We start from the raw sequence: 19,908 nt of genomic DNA on the forward strand, positions 1-19,908 counted from the left end.
GCAAAACGTTTAATTTTTATCTCCATAAAACACACACAAAGCAGTTTACAAAACTTCTTGATTTTTTTGAGCAATGAAACATCCGACTTCAAATTCTTCAAATTAATACAGGAAGAAATTGCCTACAGGATTTATCATTTGGGGGAGGAAGAGCTTTTTTCCTCTCACTGATCCTCAGAAGCACTGTTAAGGGTGTCTGAAAATGCCTAAGACACTCCCTTAGCTGTAGGATTCCAGCTGGTAATATAAAGATACTCCTGATGCTGAGCTCATGGGGTTAGTTAGAGGATTCATTACTGAATGATTCTGAAGTAGCTCTAATGATTACAAAATCGAGTAAGTACCAAGTATTTTATCCTAATGGGTCTCCTTAATCTACGGCTCAACAATAAATTACAGCACTAGGAGAATTACAGTGGTCTTCCAATGGAAGTCTGTTGTATGTATTCCCACTAGAAGCTATTTAATATGCATGGCAGAAATACAGACATCCTAGCATCATAAACTTCAGAGCATCACAGCATCACGTGGCTCTCTTTACAGCCACTTTCAAGGCTGACGGATCTGAACAGTGAGATAAAATCAATGCACCCATCTGGAAGAGCTTCATATTTGGCATTTTTTCCATCTATTATATGTATTCTTGAAAGCACTAAGGAATACCTTAGGCTCCCTGTGAAACTCAGCAGTTATAATTGCAACAACTGGAGAGCAAATGTTTACTGAAACGGCTTAGAGAATTATTTATCCTGGAGTAACTGAATCAATTAATTTAACAAGCCTGTGCAACAGCTATAATGGAGAGGGGCTTTCATACTGGTGTTTCTGATGGGGACATAAGTTATTAAAGGGGGGGGGGTGGGGTGGAGAAACACATGAAACCAACCTGGAAGATAAGGAATTCCACGTGGGACCACTATCCAGACACAGTAATCCATTTCAGCCTAAAGTTTGTGATTGATTAAAATGCTAGTAATCTGTTTCAAAAGACTGAGCTGACATTCACCAGTTCCTTGTTACTTCTTCGCCCAAGATGTTCTGAAGATGAAGGACTCAAACACATCCTGGGCTGGCAAGTGTGTAAGTGCAGCCTGGTAGCAGTCTAGAGCAAAGCTGCCTCTCCAATGAGCTCCCTGGCACGTAGGAGCAGACAAATTCCTCTTATCAGCAGCCTTTCTCTATTAGCTTTTGCTGTTTCTCCCAGCTGCCTCCCTGAAAGCACACCTAAAAGAACAGGACATAAGACACACATTTCTAGGCTTTGCCAGTCCAAGTAGTTCTGCTTTGACCCCTGAACTGGAGAGCATCAAGTCCTGCTTTTCAACACCAAAGGCCCTTTTTTGCTGCCTACGTGACTATTCAGCTACGCAGATACAAAGCTCAGCCTTAACAGACTTGCCTGGTATTTTGAGAGTCAGTTGAAAGGATCACACCTAAACTATCTGTTATATATTTGGTGTCATTCTGTGTTATACAGATCCATCTAAACCAAGCTGTTTCATTTGTCCCGACTCATTTTTGTGTCAACTGATACTATACCACAATGAGACAGAAAGCTGCTTATATGGGAAGGACAGAAGAAATTCAATCTGTACTAACAGTTTCTTTTCCACTTCTAAACAAAACCAGCTTGGGTTTAGTTGATTTTTCTCTATAGAGTGCAAAAGTTTCTTGCTGATACATCCTAGTAGCTTCAACGTTTCTATCTAACAATTAAGACTAGGATTTTCCTGTACTCTTACTAAAGTGCCCAGCTTCCAGTCACTGCCAACAAGAGCTGAGGATTCACTTTCCTCTGTTACCTTACAAATTCAATCCAAAAGTTCTGTACAAGAATGTACAGCAAAGTTCTATTCATTCTTGGCAGTTATATCCAGGGGCAATTATTTTTCAACCTACCAAGAATATCCTAGCACAAAATTCCTCAGTAAGATGCCCAGTATCATCCCAAAGAAAACTTTCATGGCTGTGATATAAACCTCTGATAACTGGTATTACAATAGAAATTAAAACCACTGACAGAATCCAGAACTGCTGGGAAAAGATGCACTCTTACGATGCAAAGAAATCTGATGTTTATCTTCCAAGGTGCATTGCAGCAAGCAACTGTTAGGGTGGCATTTCAATTGCCCACAGAAGTTAAGTAACTCGCTCAGCTCCACCAAGCACTCGGATGACAGCAGATGGAGATGCGACACTGCTGTTACCGCATTAGAAGTCAACCTCGTCTCCCACAAAAAGGGTGTTAGGGTTATTTTCCTCTTCTCATCATTTCTGGTTTTACCTATTAGACCAAATGAAATGGGCAAAACCAAGTTTGATTTTGCACTAGGAGATACCAGCTGGCAAAAAAAAAACCCCAAACCACATTGGTGTTTACAGTATCTTCTTCAGATTTGGTATCTGCCCACCACCTTCCAGGAGAAAACCAACATTAGAAGAAAACAGCCCAAGTTCCCAGCTCACAACAGCCTTCAATGGGACTTGCCCGCACCAATACAGAATGATATTATGGTGGGTTGACCCTGGCTGGAACCAGGTGCTCACCAAAGCTGCTCTATCACTCCCCTCAACTCGAAAGGGGAGAGAAAACATAACCCAAGGCTCGTGGGTTGAGATAAGGTCAGGGAGAGATCACTCACCAATCACCATCACAGGTAAACCAGACTTAACTTGGGGAAATGTAAATTTGTTACTAATTAAATCACAGCAGGATCATGAGAAATAAAATCAAAACTTACAAACACCTTCCCCCCACCCCTCCCTTCTTCCCAGGCTCAACTTCACTTACGATTTCTCTCCCTCCTCCCTGCCAGCAGCACAGAGGGACAGGGAATAGGAGTTGCAGTCTGTTCATCACACATTGCCTCTGCTGCTCCTTCCTCCACAAGACTGAAGACTCCTCACACTCCTCCCCTGCTCCACCATGGGGACCCTTCCTAAGAACAATCCTCCGTGAACTTCTCCAGCATGGGTTCTTCCCATGAGCTGCAGTTCTTCATGAGCCGCTCCAGCATGGGTCCCTCCCACAGGCTGCAGTCCTTCAGGAACAGCCTGCTCCAGCCTGAGTCCCTCAGGGGGTCACCAGCCTTGGCAACAACCCTGCTCCTGCCTGGGCTCCTCTCCATGGGGCCACAGGTCCCCCAGGAGGCCAAGACCCTGTGAGAAGCCCAAAGGGTCACAGCCTCCTTTAGGCACATCCCCCCACTTCAGCATGGGGTCCTCCACAGCTGCAGGTGGATATCTGCTCCACTGTTAATCTCCATGGGCTAGGGGGTGCAGCCTGCCTCACCATGGTCTTCACCACTGGCTGCCAGGGAATCTCCACTCTGCTGCCTGGAGCACCTCCTGCCCGGAGCACCTTCTGCCCTCCTTCGTCACTGAACATGGTGTCTACAGGGCTGTTTCTCTCACATACTCTCACTCCCCTCTATGGCTGCAATTTTGTTGCACAGTTGTTTTTTTCCCCCCTTCTTAAATACCTTATCCCAGATGTGCTACCACTGTTGCTGATGGTCTCAGCCTTTGCCAGTGGAAGGTCTGTCTTGAGGCTGGCTGGCATTCGCTCCATCAGACACGGCAGAAGCTTTAGCAGCTTCTCACATAACCCACCCCTGTAGCCGCCTGCCCCCCCCCCCCCCCCCCAATCCTTGCCACACAAACCCCATACAGATACATAAAGAGAATCTACATGTATTTAGGAAGTTCAAAGAACATCTTAGACACACACATTAGGGCAATTGCTTGCTCCAGTAAGCCACAGCAAATAAAGAAAGCAAACATCTCAAGTTCTTTTGCTAAAGTGATCTGTTCTCAAAGCGCAGAAACTGCCAGACAAAACTCCTTTCTCCCTTCGGGGAGCAGTAAACCTCTCCCTACCCTCTGTGGGGTGCAGGATGTATCTAGGTGTCATCGCAGCAGATGCTGCAGTCACAGTAATGCACCAATCCTATACCCCATATGCCAATGATAAAGATATATGCAAAGAAACCGCTGCCTTACAGGGCCTGGCAAATGTGTGGGGGTGCTTGCAGGAAAGTGAGACTGAAAACAGACTTACTTCTATACCTCTAGCTGGAGGTTACATCCCTCTCCTTTTTTCAGCTACAAGCAAGAGAGCTTAAACCACCTTCAGTGGGCCCGTTTCATGACAGCGCACTCTCAGTTCTTTCCAACACAGAGTATTTTTGTTTCCTTTCTAACAGAAAATAGGAACCACAAATTCTCCTGACTTTGTTGCTCTAGCCTTCTGTCTTCATTTTCTCTCTCTTAAAGGTACTGATGCACCTGTATATTCAGAGTGTGCATATATATAACAACACACATATATATAAAAGTATATAGTTATGTATGTCTGTGTGTATAAATATATATATAACACCATTTCTGTAAAATGTTGTCAGTGGATAATTAAAATGATACTGACTTCCTTGATCACTTCAAAGACCTTTAAAAGTCATCTGATAAACACTGACATTACGTTCCTGGAATATGATTACAGATTTTTGAGTAGCCCATAAAAACAGCAAGATGACCATCTCTAGAACTGTGCCCCACCGTGTGATTTCTGCAGCTTTGAATTATTGTGTTGAAGAGAGGGAAAATCAGCTTTCAAGTGAGCTGTCATTTCCAATTCACACAAGCAAGAAGAAAAGCAAAGCAAGAGCTGATCGTTCAAAACTAGTGTCACATTTGTCACAGAACGATACAACGAAATCTCTTCTGGAAAAGCAGGTTGCGACTTCCAACCCAAATGTCCTCTTGCCTCTTCTGCTTGTGGCGTGCAGATCTGCCGCTGCCCGGCACAACTGAAAGCCCCTCAGATAAAAGGGCCAAGCCTCATACACATGTATGTGCACATAAACCTACTGAACAAAGCTGCTTCTCATGTAAACTGCAGTCATATTTCACTGCTCCACAAAGAATTGTGCTGGCTTATGCCTTTGTAAACACCAGCAGAATATAAATAAATCTAAGGATTTGATAAGCACCATTTTCCATTTCTGCTGTTATCATATAACCCACTACAGAGACAGCTATTTTATTTTCTCCCAATTTTCATCAGCTGTGGGACACTGCTTCCAACTCCCAAACTGGCGCTTTTACTTCCAAACCGAGAAGAGGAAAATTTTCCATGCAGGGCCCAGTTTAGGCACACACACCAGTATGACAACAGTTTGTGGCCCATTTCAGCCCAGTGAGAAACTGTATTTGAGGCAAATCCCCAGTTGACATAAGCTGTCACCTTTCTATAGCTACATCACTCTGCGCTGCCCACAGGTCTCAACTTTTAATGCATTATAGGATTTTTCCACTGGCAAAACCTGATTTCTGCCATTTCCCTTACCACTTAACTAGACATCGCAACACTTACTCTAAAGAGAAAATAAAATGGGAAACCTGATAAAAATTTTGATAGGGTTAAGGAGCGGGAAGGAAGGAGGAAGTGACCTAGCAAAGGAAAAGGGAAATTTTCACACTAGGAATTTAAAAAGGAAAAGTAAATGACAAATTAAGAGACATTATTTCCTAAACAAGGTTCTTCAAATGCATCTGGAAAGATGGAAGGCACAATGACTTGTGGAATTTATAAATGCTGGGTAATTGTTGTCCTCATGAATGAATCCATGAGAAATCCGACATTGCCTGCCAAGGCTCTGGCATATAGCTCCTATAACTGTGTTATTAAATGTTAATCATCTACTTAAGTCAGCATTTGTGGATGAACAGCTACCAGCCAGGAAGATCACTGAAATGGAAAATGTGGAACAGGGCAGCTCTTGTAAAGACCCTGATCTCCAAACAAGGCTGATGCCAGATCACCTCCCACAACACAGCGAAGATTAAAGTGTGAGTCTTTCACCAGCCAGGACAGGGGACGAAGAGGAAAGACCCCTGAAGCAGAATACTACAGCCAGAAGGCATTCACACCTTCATGGAAAAAAACCCACAGGCCGCAGAAATTCATTGTGGACAGCCTAGAATCTGATTAAAGCTCCAAAGCCCCAAAACCCGCAGAATTGCCTCTTAGTTTATGAATTTGTCCATGTTTCTTTTGCGCTCTCTAAAGTAACGAGTTACTTTTTGCCAAAAATCTTTTTGCCACAAGCACCGCATGTGCCTGAATGTTTAGAAAAAGCAGCCCACAGCTTCAAACCAGAGGCCAAAGGCTGTTCTTAAACACACACAGACAACAGAGGTGGACCATGACTTCACTGCTGGGCTCTGGACTGCCAGCACATGAGATCCCATTCACACAGTTTGCAGCCCATTGTGGAGCGAGCAGTTAAATACCTATCTTGGGCAAGTATGGCAGAACAATCATCTCAGGGTAAGCAAAGCCACCAGCTTCGTGCTTCAGTTGGATCAGGTTAAACATTAAGGCACAGTGCTCGATGGAGAAAAGCCTGCCTCAGCACTGCTTAGATATCCCATGAAGAGGGACAAGGCTACTCTCAGAGAACAGTGCCTGGAAAAAACAAAAGGGTGCCCTACAGATGCAGCTTGCTGCTCCCAGACACAGGGGCTGCGGGAACCAAAAGACGCTGCTTCTGCAAGACCAACAAGAGGTCCAAGCCATGGGAGAAAAGTGCCTGGCCCCACAGTCAGGGGAGCCTAGCCACGCTCTGCCCCTTCCCTGTATTTATCTACTTCTGCATCCATCGCAGGGCAACATACAGGCAGCTGTTGAACAAAGTTGGGGTTGTATGAATTTGTCTTTCGTATTATGAACAGCCCTTCAGTTGCAACTTGTGTCCATTGCTGCTTTCTTCATGGAAACACAGACACAGCAAGTAAGAGCAGCAGCTTTTACCCTTCCACAGGCAAAGGCACAGTTCAGCTCTGATGTGCTAATACCCTCACAGCACTCCTGAAACATGAAAACCCACGAAAGGCAACAGCTTACAGAGCTGCTGGAGAGCTCTGGGTCAGGGCCATAGTTTTCCAACTAAACTGGAATTCGCCTCTGTTTACAGTAGGGTAGGGGTATAGTTTAAGTAGATCCTTCTGGGTTTTTAAGAGATTTTAACACCCGACTCTCAACATTTCCTCATTACAGAAGTGTTTAATAGAGCTGATAGTTGTGTAAGGTTGTTAGATCTCCACAGGAATTCTTTTAAGAGATGAAAGTGAAAAAGGAACTAAAAAACCCACTGATATGCAAACTGTACTGATTGTATGTGCTACATCGAACCCCTTATACTGAGATATACAACTAACATGAGTAGGTTCCAGTTTTCATTTATGTGTTATTTAGTATTCAGAACAAGTTTCAAGTTGCTACAAAACAAAATAAATGTAATTCTAGAACATACCAATTCTCTGCTACACTAACCAGTGTTGTGTTTCCTTATAAAATGAGAGTTCATTTTCTCAGACAAAAAAATAATAATCACATTTAGAAGTCTTCTGTATGAGAATACTAACATATAAAACAGTAATAATTACATATTAAAATGTGTGCCTTGGTCCACAAAAACACCTCTTTACTGATTAAGAGACAAAAATTCACTATATCCTCAGGGGAATAACCATCTTACAGCTAAGCTTGTTTTACCTGGTACTGCGAAATGAAAAGCCTACCCCCATTCCTCTATATTATACTGTTATTTTCAAGGAACACAAAGAAGGAACACACATGCAGCACATGCTTTATTCAAAAAACACTTTTGTCTTTATTTTTGATGTTCAGTTGATCTCAGCTTTCCAAAACCCACAAGCAGAAGGGATTTCTACATGAGAAGCAGCTCATTATTATATTAATAAACATTAACTGCATACCGGTCACGTAAATTGAGATGTCTACTTTCCATCACCTTGCACTTCTATTCATAGCCACACAAAGCAAGGATAAGTTGGATATCAAGCCCTACACACCGCATAAAACAATTATTCAGCGTTATGTGGTTGCTCTAAACAGGTTAAAAGACTGCACAACACTACAGCACAATCAGGCTCCTGCTGCACCAAACACCCCCAGTCCTTCCATCACTACTTTTTGAAGTCCTGGGAGAGTCATGGCATCGGATTTTATCTGTTCACTAAATAAAAATTATCACATATAGGATATTAGTCAACTCATGTCTACAAGAATAGATCCACCCTGCAACAGCAGGAAAAAGCGACCTCGACATTGCAAGCCTCCAACACAAATAACTCATTACCTCCCTACTAATCATATCAATGTGGGAGACCGCAAAAGAGCAAATCAAGAGTGCAGAGTGCATGCTGCTCGAAGAGGAACCCCTGCAGCAAACTGGGTAATATAACAGTGTTCTGTAAAATGTTCATTTGAACATTACAGAAAGGAGATTCATGCTGCTGTAAACTAGAGTTTATAGCTACCAAGTGTTATACGCATATTATAAACAGAAATTTATAGGTTTGTTCCCTGGTGGAGCTGAGGATGTACCCCCAGGCTAAATAGTGGCATTTAAATTACATTATTTAAAAAAAAAAAAAAAACACACAAAAAAACAACCACCACCCATGCCCAAAACCAAACTACAAAGCCATTTTGACCATTACAAAAATTAGCAAGCAAAACCTTCAACTGAACTATTCGATTCTGATCTCATTTTTCAGTAGTAACTTGTTATCCTTCTAAACATATTAAAGTGAAGCTCATTTTCTATTGCTAATTTGGAACATCTCCCAACCAGTAGGGGCTCTGCACCTGCTAACATTTATTATAAATAATAACTAAATTTATTCAGAATACAAGCTATCTAGAGTGTGAGATTTAAGATTTGGAAAAAAACCAAACCCACAACCAAAAGCATTTTGTATTTATTATATTTCCCCTCCTATTTCTGACTCAGCACAAACTACAGATGAAAACAGAAATCTGATTTAAAAAGCATAAAATCAGCTTTCTTTTTGCCTGACAACAAAATGCACACATGTAACTGAAAGGTGTTATCAAGTTTATCAGAAGATTTAAAGGGATACTTTTTATTGAACAAGAACATGTTAATGCAGTCAGTCATGTCAGATATTTCAAACCGTTTTGTTGTCACAATAGCATCAATATTTCCATGCACTTTTCTCCTTCAGACACAGAACTTGAAACTAGCACTTTGTTTCTCCACTGTGATTACACTTGTCACTGAAATGAACTAAATAAGCCAAAGGCAAATACGTAAAAAACATCTCAAGCTGAGCAAGCAGGTATCTGTAGCATAACACAGCTCCATGCCTCCACCATTTTATCTCCTTATCTTTTGCTGGTGTTCTCCCCTGTCAGTCCAGCTCCTTGCAAGTATTTATAAAAAATTACAGCTAATGCATACATTAAGTTGATGATCTAATAGAGCGCATGGAAGTTGTATTGATACAATAGTTCTGTCAGCATGTGATTATTTTTTTCTTTTTATTATTTTCTGACCTCTACCATGACTGACTGCAGAGCAGAATTAAAGAATATGAAAAACTGAACTATCTCAAGACCTATAAATTTTTTCTCCTTTTCTGGAGAAGGCATGTTACTCTTTTGACTGACTGCTAAACCCAAAGTTTCTTCTTTTAGGATGTTCAAGTCAACTAAGCATTTTAATTAACTTGAATGCTTTTTCAGGCAGTTTCAAAACAAAAAAAGGAAGCAAAACATTTGGAAGAAGCACAAGTACAGTAGCATTTACTGTGGATTAAGTTAGGGCTTATTATTCTGTTCATAATTTTCACTTAAACTCCAAGATTAAAAAAAAATCTTTTCAAGAAAAGCTGCTTGGTTTGTTTGGTGCTATGTAGTGTTAAAAAAGCCCCATATGTGTTTCATGAAACTTCCAAAGAAATTTGCCAGTCCAGAAATTCCTCCTCACATGCATTACCAGCAACTGTTGCAACAGACAACATCCATGTTTTAACACAGACAAATTAAAAATTCACTGGAGATTGCTCAGCTGGAAATGTTCTTCCTTATTGCAGCACCTACCAAACACAAAGTGTCATTTATCAAGTCACACTTTCCATTTAAAACAGCTCCCACCTTAATTCACAGCCCCATGCTTCCCCTCTTCTCCCAGGACTGTATGTAAACACTTCTTGGCACAAGCCAGCTGGCATAAAGATGCCCACATGGGTTTGATCAATACCTCTCACACAAACCTACTTTCACTGCAGCACAAAGGTCTGCTCATTCCCACCTATGCTACCCTCCACCTAAGAAAAAAATATAATAATAACGTGTGTTTTCTTCTTTGCTAAGAAAGCGGCTGTGCCTGTTGTATGGATCCGAAGACTCCCTCAAAGCTGAATACAGAGGGAGGAACACGAACCTCCTCAGCACAGTTGGAAACCAAACAGAGATGTGTTTTTCCTCTGAGGAAACACATGAGCACAAGCTGACCCTTGGCATACAAGCAGCTAAGTCAAGCAAGCAAGATGCAGAACTTTTGCAGCGTTAACAACTCAACCAACTTTGCAGTGCTTGCATTCGCTACACTTAAAATGTTTGACTTACGCACCAAAGATTTTTCAAGTGACTTCAGAGACTTCTGCACCAAATGGCATTCCTACAATAACCCAGTAACAGCTCACCTACTTGGACAGGGAACACCAAGAAAAACCCTGAGTAACAGGAGACACTGAAAAGAAACAGTGTTTCTGACCATAGTTTAACACCAAAAAAGAGCTTGTAGGGATTTCTCTTGGAGGTTGTCAACAGCTCTGTTGGTGCCACAGGCATACTGGGATGCTGCCACTCCAGGCAGGAGCCATCAGGTGAGGCTGCAGTGTTTGGCCCAATGCCTTCTTGTCATTTGGAAAAGCTCTTTTCAGCAAGCAAAGAGTTTGTAAGCAAACACACCCAGAAGGCACAATCCTCCTCTGGAACAGATTGTATAGAGATGACATCCTTCGCTCACACATTTGTCCTGTCACTGGCATTTCTTCATCAAACACGTTCTTTTACGAGTAACTTTCCAAAGTCATATACAAATGCTAAAACCATAAAGTTGTCCCCCAGCCTGCTTCTCTGCTCCCCTCTGGGCACACGGCTAGAGAGAAATCCCACAGCCAAATCCTGCTGTCACACCCATCTGTGACATAAATCAGGGACCCAGACCTGTAAAACGCAGCGTAAGCCACCACGCAGCCGACAGCAGAGAAGACCAGCACGGCGAGCTGAGCCAGAGCTCCCACCCGCAGCGCACAGCCCAGGCTGGGACACAGCCTCTCCCCACACACCAGCTTCTCAGATCACAGCCCACCTCACACGACCAGCATAGGGAGCACCTCAGGTATGGGCAAAGTCACTCAGGTCTACTCCTGTCACCCCATCCAACTCGGCCACACGAGGCAGATCAGTCACATACTGCTCTGGCACAATGCTAAGGGAAAGACTGCTAAAAAAAAAAAAAATAGCTGAATGAAATCCCTTCCCCACACCATCTCACAGTTCAATTTTGTCAAGCCACAGCTTGAAGCTGTGTTTTACATGTTCCTTTTGGTTTAGCTGATAATACCAATACTCCTCACACTCACTTATAAAACCTGGGACTGTTCCATGTTACCACCAGCTTCCTCCTCTTGGTACTATAATCAAGGTACAAAGGCTCATTCTGCAGCTGCTGCATGCACAAGGGGCTTTGATATCTACTGAAGAAATAATTATCCATCTGTCCCTCTCTGTTTCCCCTGCCCAGCTTCTTGCCTCTCTCCTGGTCTACAAAATTTAAAAGTCAATAAAAAAACAAAAAAAACAAACACCCAGCAGCAATATGAAAAGCTCAAGTCCAAGACCAACGACATTTGGAGGCTGGGCAACAGTTTGGGGAACCAACAGATCAAAGCTCTTCTCTGCTGTAGTAAAGACTGTTTCATTCACGCTACCAAGCAGGTACACTAATCCAACGGAACAGGACTGAACTTGTCACGGGAGTGCCATTTTTGTCCCATTCCATAGATTATTCTGTCTGTGTTAATGCAAGCATATCTGCTTCAGAAAGACAGACAGCGAGAGATACACGCAGCAGATTACACACCGACCAGCTCAAAACGTACCCACTGAGACATTTCCACTAAGTGACCCACTTGGAGCTCCCAGCAAGTCCAGCTGCAAGAACTGGCAGAACTGCCTTGTACCGCCATCCTGAGCACAACACTGACTCCACAAAATTCTCACCAGCCCCAGCAAAAAGGCCTGTGAACATAGCTCCCACCAGTCTTAGGAGAGATTAAACAGCAACAGACAGACATAGATTACAGGCAAAACAGGCTTTTACTTTTCTCGTGACCTGGGATAACGGGGCAGGGGGGGAGTGTTCATTAAGGTAACAGTGTAACAGACACGACATTTCAGCTTGCACCGCCAGAATCCCAAACCAGTGATTCAGAAAGACCTTTCCTCTCAGTTCCAATAAACACAATTATACCAGCAAAGCCACGAGGCAATAGCTCCCAATCTCCATTTCAGACAGCTGCAGCGATGCTTTACAAGCACTAAGTTTAATAAACAGAGCAACTGTCTCACATACAGGTCTTCAGATTTCCTATTTTTTGAATACAACGTTCACTCTGAAGCCAGGGAAACTGCTGGAACTGAAATGATGGCAGTGGCAGGATTGCTCTTCTTGTCATCTTCTACTTCAAAACTGACCTTTCCGAGACAGCAGCTTTTTGGGAAGGCAAGACAAGCTCTGCAGCTCTATCACAGCTACATGCCAGAAACCTGCAAGTACTAACTGCCTTAAAATCACTCATACGCTATCCTTAGCGTTTGATTTCTACCACACTTAACAAAGTCAACTCCAATACTGCTGTTGGGAGCGACACAAACCAGGGAATGAGGCAAGTCCTATTAAAGGGTCTTTTCCATCTGTAATTCCCATGGTTGCTTGAGCAGTTCCCGCTTTCTCAGGGAAAACAGTCACCCAAAGAAGCCTGTGAAGCAGCACTAGAGGAAGACAAACCTAGCCTGCGGGCTTGGTGCACTGCATGTGATATTTTCCCCATCCCAGTCAAAAACAATGTGGATTTAGTACCTGTTCCGAGATTGCTAGCTGAAGCCACAAAGCCTCTCCTTTGATCTATATTCAGTCCCAAACAGTAATCAACAGTTGTTACATTAGTGCACATGAAATGGAAGAAATATCAAAATACTCATGGAAAAGCAAGCAAAGGCCTGTTCCTGCAGCAAACGTCACTCAGACGGGAAGGCAGGCACATCTTCAGACATGACAGCGACAAGGAGACAGTATAGGTCCTTGGTCCAAGAATGACAAGCTTGAATTGTTCAAGTTTTACTTGATTATAAATGCCAACTGTATACTCACACCAGTTTTATGTCTGCTCTGCATTTTACTGCTGGGCAATCCTCTTGTTCGACAGCTAATGAAAACCACTACAGTTACAGAAGTTGTTTATTAATAAACATATAATAATCCTACTAAATACAGAGATAAAGACAAAGTCAAGGACACTGTGAGCCAGTTCTTTAAACAGGAAGCATCTAACCTAGAATATCCCAGAGTCTTTATGTACAAATCCTACAGCAAGATATTACGGAGACATGCACTAGCACTTCAAACACATCAACAGTGAAAGAAAGAGCAGACCAAAAAAACACAACATCAGAACATCAAGGAAACACAAAAGGCAAAACGAAAAAGAAAAAAAAAAATAATCTGTGACTGGCATGCCAGTTGTAATCAGTGACAGATGAAACCCCTCGCCTGCTAACCCTTCAGCTCTGATGCTGCCCTTACTGAGCTGCGATGCTCAGCAGAAAGCGACCTGCCATACAGTTTACTGAAGTTGGAATCCAGACAAACTTTCCAACTGCTGTTAAGACACTGATGCTCCGCAGTGCATTATTAAGAGGAGCAAAACACATTTATCCTGCTTCCACTTCCTCCCAAGCCACCCACCAAAAACATTCACCTCCAGCAATCACCCTGACATTCCCTTCTTGGAGCAGAAAAACTTCCAAGGCCTTGAGTCTGTGTTGGAAGGCCAAAGGAACCACCTGCCATCAGTTATTTCGAAGATACCCAGTGGTCATGTGTCACACACACACAGCGCAGATCCAGCTTTGCTGGAGAGCTCTAAGGGAAATAAAAACTCAGGCTTTCCCCGACAGCTGCTGCATGCTGCCTCCCAGCCTATGGTAACAAATCCCTGAGCAAGTCTGCTGTGGGAGCAGAGGCAGGTACAGAAGCACTCCAAAAATGTAAAGTTTCTCAGCTGTTTCCTTTCAGCACAGAGTACCAAAGCAAGGCAGACAAATGTTACAGAGCAAAATGCTGTTTATGAATTGTTAAAAACTGTGATTCTTGTACAAAGTTATTCATGGATTATGTACACGCAAAGGGGAGGACCGTAAAAGAAAATACTTTGGGTCTATAAAGAAGAGTCAGTACTCACACAGTACTCACCATAATCAGCTGAGAGGAAAAGATGTTAAATGGTTGTCATTAATATTAATACCCACAGAACATACCCTGGCATTACAGTGACATTTTACAAAACAATCTCGATCCTGCCTAGGATCGCATGTTTATGATTCGTATGGCTACTAAGAACCTTGAAATCTCTCACTTCCTTTCACATGCTGGACGAAGGAGCCCCAATTAGAAGCAGGCAGAGCTGTGCTGGGAAGGTGAGTGGTTGGGTTTAAAGGGCTGGAGAATTGCTAACCTCTCTGAGAGCAGTATCTTTCTTTTGCTGCTGTTTTCCAGCAGGCTGAAGGCTCACAGCTCTGCAATCTGCTGCAAGATCAGCCATTCCAGTTGCAGGAGTGACAAAAACCAGGAATAAGAGTCAAGTTCAACAGCACCTTCTCAAATGCTTCCCCAGCGTAACACATTCAAGCTTACCTACCTCATACAACAAGCCTTGGTAGACACAGGTACCTGTGGGACAAAAAAATAAAATAGATTAGAAGCGAGTAACACCAGCACACTCCCCAGTGAACCTGCTACACAACAATATGAGCAGCTCTGAGCAGCCACGTCTCACCATGCACTTGCCAGCCACAAAAAAAAAATGCAGTTTTGATGCAGCAGGACAACCTCTGGGTAACCTTCAGACTGCAGCATCAGGGACTCTGGCAAAGATGGACTCAAAAACTTGAAGAGTGGCACAAACAAAGCAGAGACAAAAGGGTAGATCTGCCAAAATAATGCAGCTGATCTTCAAGAAGGGGTTAGCACATGCCTCTGCAGCACCTCACCAAACCACTGATGAAGCACCACAGCGTTATAATTGCAAGAAGTTGCCCAATCTCTCTCATATGGAAGTCAAAGGCACAGACAATAGTCAAAGAGAACGGGAGAATGCAAAGTAGTAAAACAGGGGCAGACGCTAACCTGTGACTGCACCATCACAAATAACCACCCACTTTTGGACAGGTTAGTATCACAACCCATTCCCACTCACACTCTCGCAGATGGATGAGAAATTAAGACATTTGGTGCCACTCGTGCAAGGGGCATATGTTCCCTCCCTCCACTGTCACAAAGGCTGCGCCCAAAAAGATGGGAATTCTCACAACGTACACACAAGACGAAGCTCAGAACTGTAACTGAATAACTGCCTGAGCACTCACTCAAAGGGAAGCCACAGCTATTCAATGGCAACATATGGGCCTTAAAAATGCACGCCATTTAAATTGCATGCTAAAGAGCAGTCTCTTCTCTGTGCTCCTATAAATCCTTTTACCATTTATAGGAGAAACAAATAAGCACATGATTATACGCAATGCAATCATGGCAAGAAGAGCCAGTGTGAATTCCTGCTCCTAAATCACTTCTCCATGGGCAACGGGTCACACTTCATCTAATGACAGGCACGAGGGACTCTCTTGCTTCGGTCTTCCTAGTCGTCACCACCAACACTGCCGGCTGGGAGAAGGGTTCTCCAAGCAAGTGAGAGAGACAGACACCCATTCAAGAATATTTTTTATATTCTATTTTAATAAATCAAATAAGAGGTTAGAAAACAAAACCATGAAGAAGTTGAATGACAGTTCTTTCATTGATTTTCTGGGAAACAGCCATTCTCAAACTACTACACACATCTGTCTACCAAAAATGTGACAAGAATGTGAAATCCAAAGCAACCCAAGAAACTCAAAGGTTAAAAGAGAAAAGAATGTGGGAAAACGTGCCTCAAGAGACCACTAAGAGAACTAAGAATTTCCTTGTCAAAGAGTGGTGTTTCCCATAAAATGCAGATTAGACAAATTTGTAGAGAAAACCTTGGAGCTACACTGCTTCGAATCTAAAGCTCCTCCTTTGAGCCCATCCTCAGCTCAGCTACAAGAGGCTGCAGAGGTACCATCAGGAATTATTTTCCCTAGCCAAGAAGATGAGCCACAAGAGCCCAGTGATGTTTCTCTTACATTTAGCAGATAGCTCTCCACTGGTATTGACAGTAAACAAATGGAGCCCTACCCATCACATGCACAGACCAAGCACCAAAGAAAACTAACATGTTGAAATATCGGGTTTCACACTCACACCCGCATAGTACCCACCCACCCACCCCCACCGCCCCACGGCTAACCGCTGAACGTTTGAGAAGTGAGCTCTGCACATTCATGGTGCTGCCAAGTTACTTCAGCCCAGCTCAGACTCCCAGCAATTACCTGTTCATTTATTCACTTGACCTGCTTAGCAAAACTGTGTTTACAGAAACAAAAAAGACCCAAATACTTAACCATGCCTTGACTTCATCATAAACCACTGATTTTCAAATACCATTTAGCTTCCCGCCCCTCACATCTCTCCTCCCCCACACTCTTCTTTAGGCAAGAGAGGATAATTTCAAGGTTCGCCATCCAGCCACACCTCAAAATTCAGCACCAAACACAAGGTCACATACTGTTGGAAGGCATAAGAAAAAAAAAAAACCCACACCCAACTTCATACCAGTTACTTAAAACCAGCACAACTCAACTGTTCTACTCCTAAAAAAGGGCTGGCTGCCCTTTCTTTTTTGCACACTAACAGCTATAGCTCCTTAAAAGTACCAACATAAAGTAACAATGCTTGACACCCTAAAATGTGAAATATGGACTCAGAGCCCCCAGTGAGGATTTGAAAACCTGAAGGAGACTGGGGAAAACTATTAACAACAAAAAATCACCAGCGTTTCCTACTTTGGCTTCAAGAGGCTGTAATTACATCTAGGGCCCTTTGTGCCAGGCACTATGAACACATCATGAAAGAGCAGCCACGTGCCACAGAGCTCATCAGCTATCAGGCTAGAGCACAGAATAAGGACCAAGGCCACAGGGAGAGAGCAGCTGCCTCAAATAGCCCAGGCAGGCAACAGCAGGAGTGAGAGACCTTCGAAAACTTCTCTCTCAGCTCCACAGACCCTGCTGCACTCTGTGGAGAGGCTCACACCAGGCCATGTGGGACTAGAAAGCAAACACCGAGCATCTGATTCTTTCTCTCCTTTAAAGCAAAGACATATTTCACTCCCTCACAAGTCACCAAGGGGGATACTAGCATATCACCCATCTTTACACAACATTGAAAATCCTTAGTGACAAATACCTTCTAGCTACTTTTTATCCCCAACTGTGAGCCAGCAGAGACATCACACACATTAAGTGACATCGCTCTTTGTTATAGTGTCCTGCCTCGCTTGTAACTCCATGTCACCAGCGTGATTAACACCTGTTTGCAAAACTCACCTGAAAGGTTCTTCTCAAATGATCTTAATTGCCTTTCACATACTGAAGAAGCTTGGGAAAAAAATGCCCAAACTTTCTGCCTCAGTGTTTCTGAGTCTGGCATTGTGGAAGCAGGTGCTTGGCAGTTTTCTGGTGTGGAGGCTTTCTGGAGGTGTTGGTGGTTTTTTTTTTTTTAAAGTTAAGGCTCTCGGATTACTACCCAACAAGTTAATATCCCAAATTTGTATCTCGCAGCTCCTCAGCTCACATACACTCAGCTATTTTTAATTACTGTTATTCACTAAGACAACAAATGCAAGTAGGACTTGTGTTCCGGCGGGAGCGGCATTTGGGGAGCCTGCCACTTTGGAAATCCACAGCCTACAGTCACGTAGTCAAAGGAAAAGCTGGAAAACAACCTCCGAGCACCAACACAGCCACACTACACTCCCAAACCTGAAACATCAGTAACTTTACTGCCTGACAGCACCATTAAGATAATAACCTTGCACTTTTTTAGAAGTCTGTCCCAGATACTTTTTTTAATGACAGAAGAAACCAGTGCTCGATGCCCACCAAGGCACCCTCAGAGCTCTCAGACCCACATCCACACACACCACAGAGGCCCCCAAAGATGATCTTGGCTCCCTTCTCCAAAAACCAGGAGCAGGGGGTGACTGCCACCCGCTCTAAAACCAGGAGCAGGGGGTGACTGGTGACTGCCACCCGCTCTAAAAACCAGGAGCGGGGGGCGACTGCCACCCACTAAACCAATGAGAGGTGGGTGACAACCACCCGCTCTAAAACCGAGGGCGGGGGGTGCCGGCCACCCGCTAAGGCCGGGAGCGGGGGGGTGACTGTCACCCGCTCCCCGCAGTTCCTGCCACCGCCGCCCCGCCGGCAGGCGACAAGGGCACAGCACGGCGTGTCCGCGCCCCACGGCCGAGCCCGCCGGCCCTGCTCCCCGCCCCGCCGCTGCCTGACCCAGCTCTGCCCGCCCCACACACGGGCACCGGCTGCTGCGGTGGCTCTGGGCACGCACGAAGAGCCCTTACGGATAAGCCCACCCTCGGCTCATCAAAGGGGTCGCTGCCGTCCCGGGCCGCCGCCTCACCCCCCCGCGCTCAGGAGAAGGTGCCGAGCGTGAGGGGCACCGCCGGGCCGCCCTGCCCGAGGCGGGACACGCTGCCCCACCGCCGGCACGGAGCGCCCGCCAGCCCGCGGCCGCCTGCGGGCACCCGCCGCCAGCGGGAAGGGCCGGGGCAGAGGCGGGAGGCGCCGGGCACGGGCTGGGCTTCGCCCGGGCCCCCCTCGCCCCGCCTGTGAAAAGGCCGCCAAAATGGCGGGGGGCGGGAGGCGGACCCCCGCCCGGGCTGGGGAGAAGAAGGGAGGAAAGACCCCCCCAAATCCGCCGGGAGCGGGGGACGCTCAGCCTCTCCTCGGGCACCGACCGCCCGCGGGACGGGGGCAGGGGCCCAGCGCAGCGACTCACCTGAGGCGGCGGCCAGTGCCGCGCTGAGGAGCCACAGCGTCGCCCAGGCGGCTGCCGGGGCGCCCATGGCCCCGCCGCGCTGCCCCCCCGCCTCCGGCGGCTGCAGGGGGAGCGGAGGGAGGCAGAGACGCCGCGCCGGGCGGCCGCGGGCAGACGCGGGGTGGCCCCGCCGCCCCCTCGGCAGGTGCCGGGACAGCGCCTGGGCCCCCGCCCCGCCGCCAAACTTTCCCCGCAGACAAAGCGGCAGCGGCCCCTCACGAACTGCGCCGTAGCCCGCCCGCCCCCCGCCCCGCCCGGCCCCGCCTCGGGCAGCGCCTTCCCCCTCCTCCCCGGCACCTTGCGGGGGGGGCACGGCCGAGCGGCGGGGCCGGCGGCACCCAGCCGGGCCCTCGGGGGGCTGCGGGGCGGCCCAGCCGCTCCTCCGCCCCCCCACCCCACCCCCCCGGCGAGGCGCAGCCCGCAGCCGGTGCCGGTGGCGGCCGGGCCGGGCACAGCGCAGGGCTGGCCCCGGGAGCGCCGGCAGCTTCCCCCCGGTGGTGGCAAACCGATGGGCTGGAGAGGAGACCACTGTCTCAAAGGGGGCTGAAGCTTCGCTTCAGTTACGTGTGGGTCTCGCTTTTTTCCGGCAGGGTTTAAGAAATCTGAGGGGCACGGTCTGTTCACTGGAAGGGCTGTCTTCTTGGCACGCTGAGAGCATCTTTCGATTTTTTCCTTCAGTTTCAGCTCCTTTGCTCTTCACCCATTATATAGATTTCCTCTATAAAAGGAAGACTCACACATTAGCAATCATAAA

At 45.7% G+C, this 19,908-nt stretch overlaps 1 protein-coding gene across 1 annotated transcript in view; it reads right to left on the reverse strand.

The window, feature by feature from the left end:
* The window catches only part of FRAS1 (Fraser extracellular matrix complex subunit 1), a 173,629-nt gene extending 154,278 nt beyond the window's left edge, over positions 1-19,351 (reverse strand). The window contains exons 1-2 of the mRNA XM_055706880.1: positions 19,116-19,351; positions 14,821-14,852 (exon numbers count right to left, since the gene is read on the reverse strand). Coding sequence (XP_055562855.1) covers positions 14,821-14,852; positions 19,116-19,182 — 99 coding nt within the window. The 5' untranslated portion in view covers positions 19,183-19,351. The remainder of the gene's footprint in view (positions 1-14,820; positions 14,853-19,115) is intronic.
* Positions 19,352-19,908: the final 557 nt, after the last annotated feature.

This window comes from Falco cherrug, chromosome 1 (genome assembly GCF_023634085.1).
Source record: "Falco cherrug isolate bFalChe1 chromosome 1, bFalChe1.pri, whole genome shotgun sequence".
NCBI classification, from domain to species: Eukaryota; Metazoa; Chordata; class Aves; order Falconiformes; family Falconidae; genus Falco; species Falco cherrug.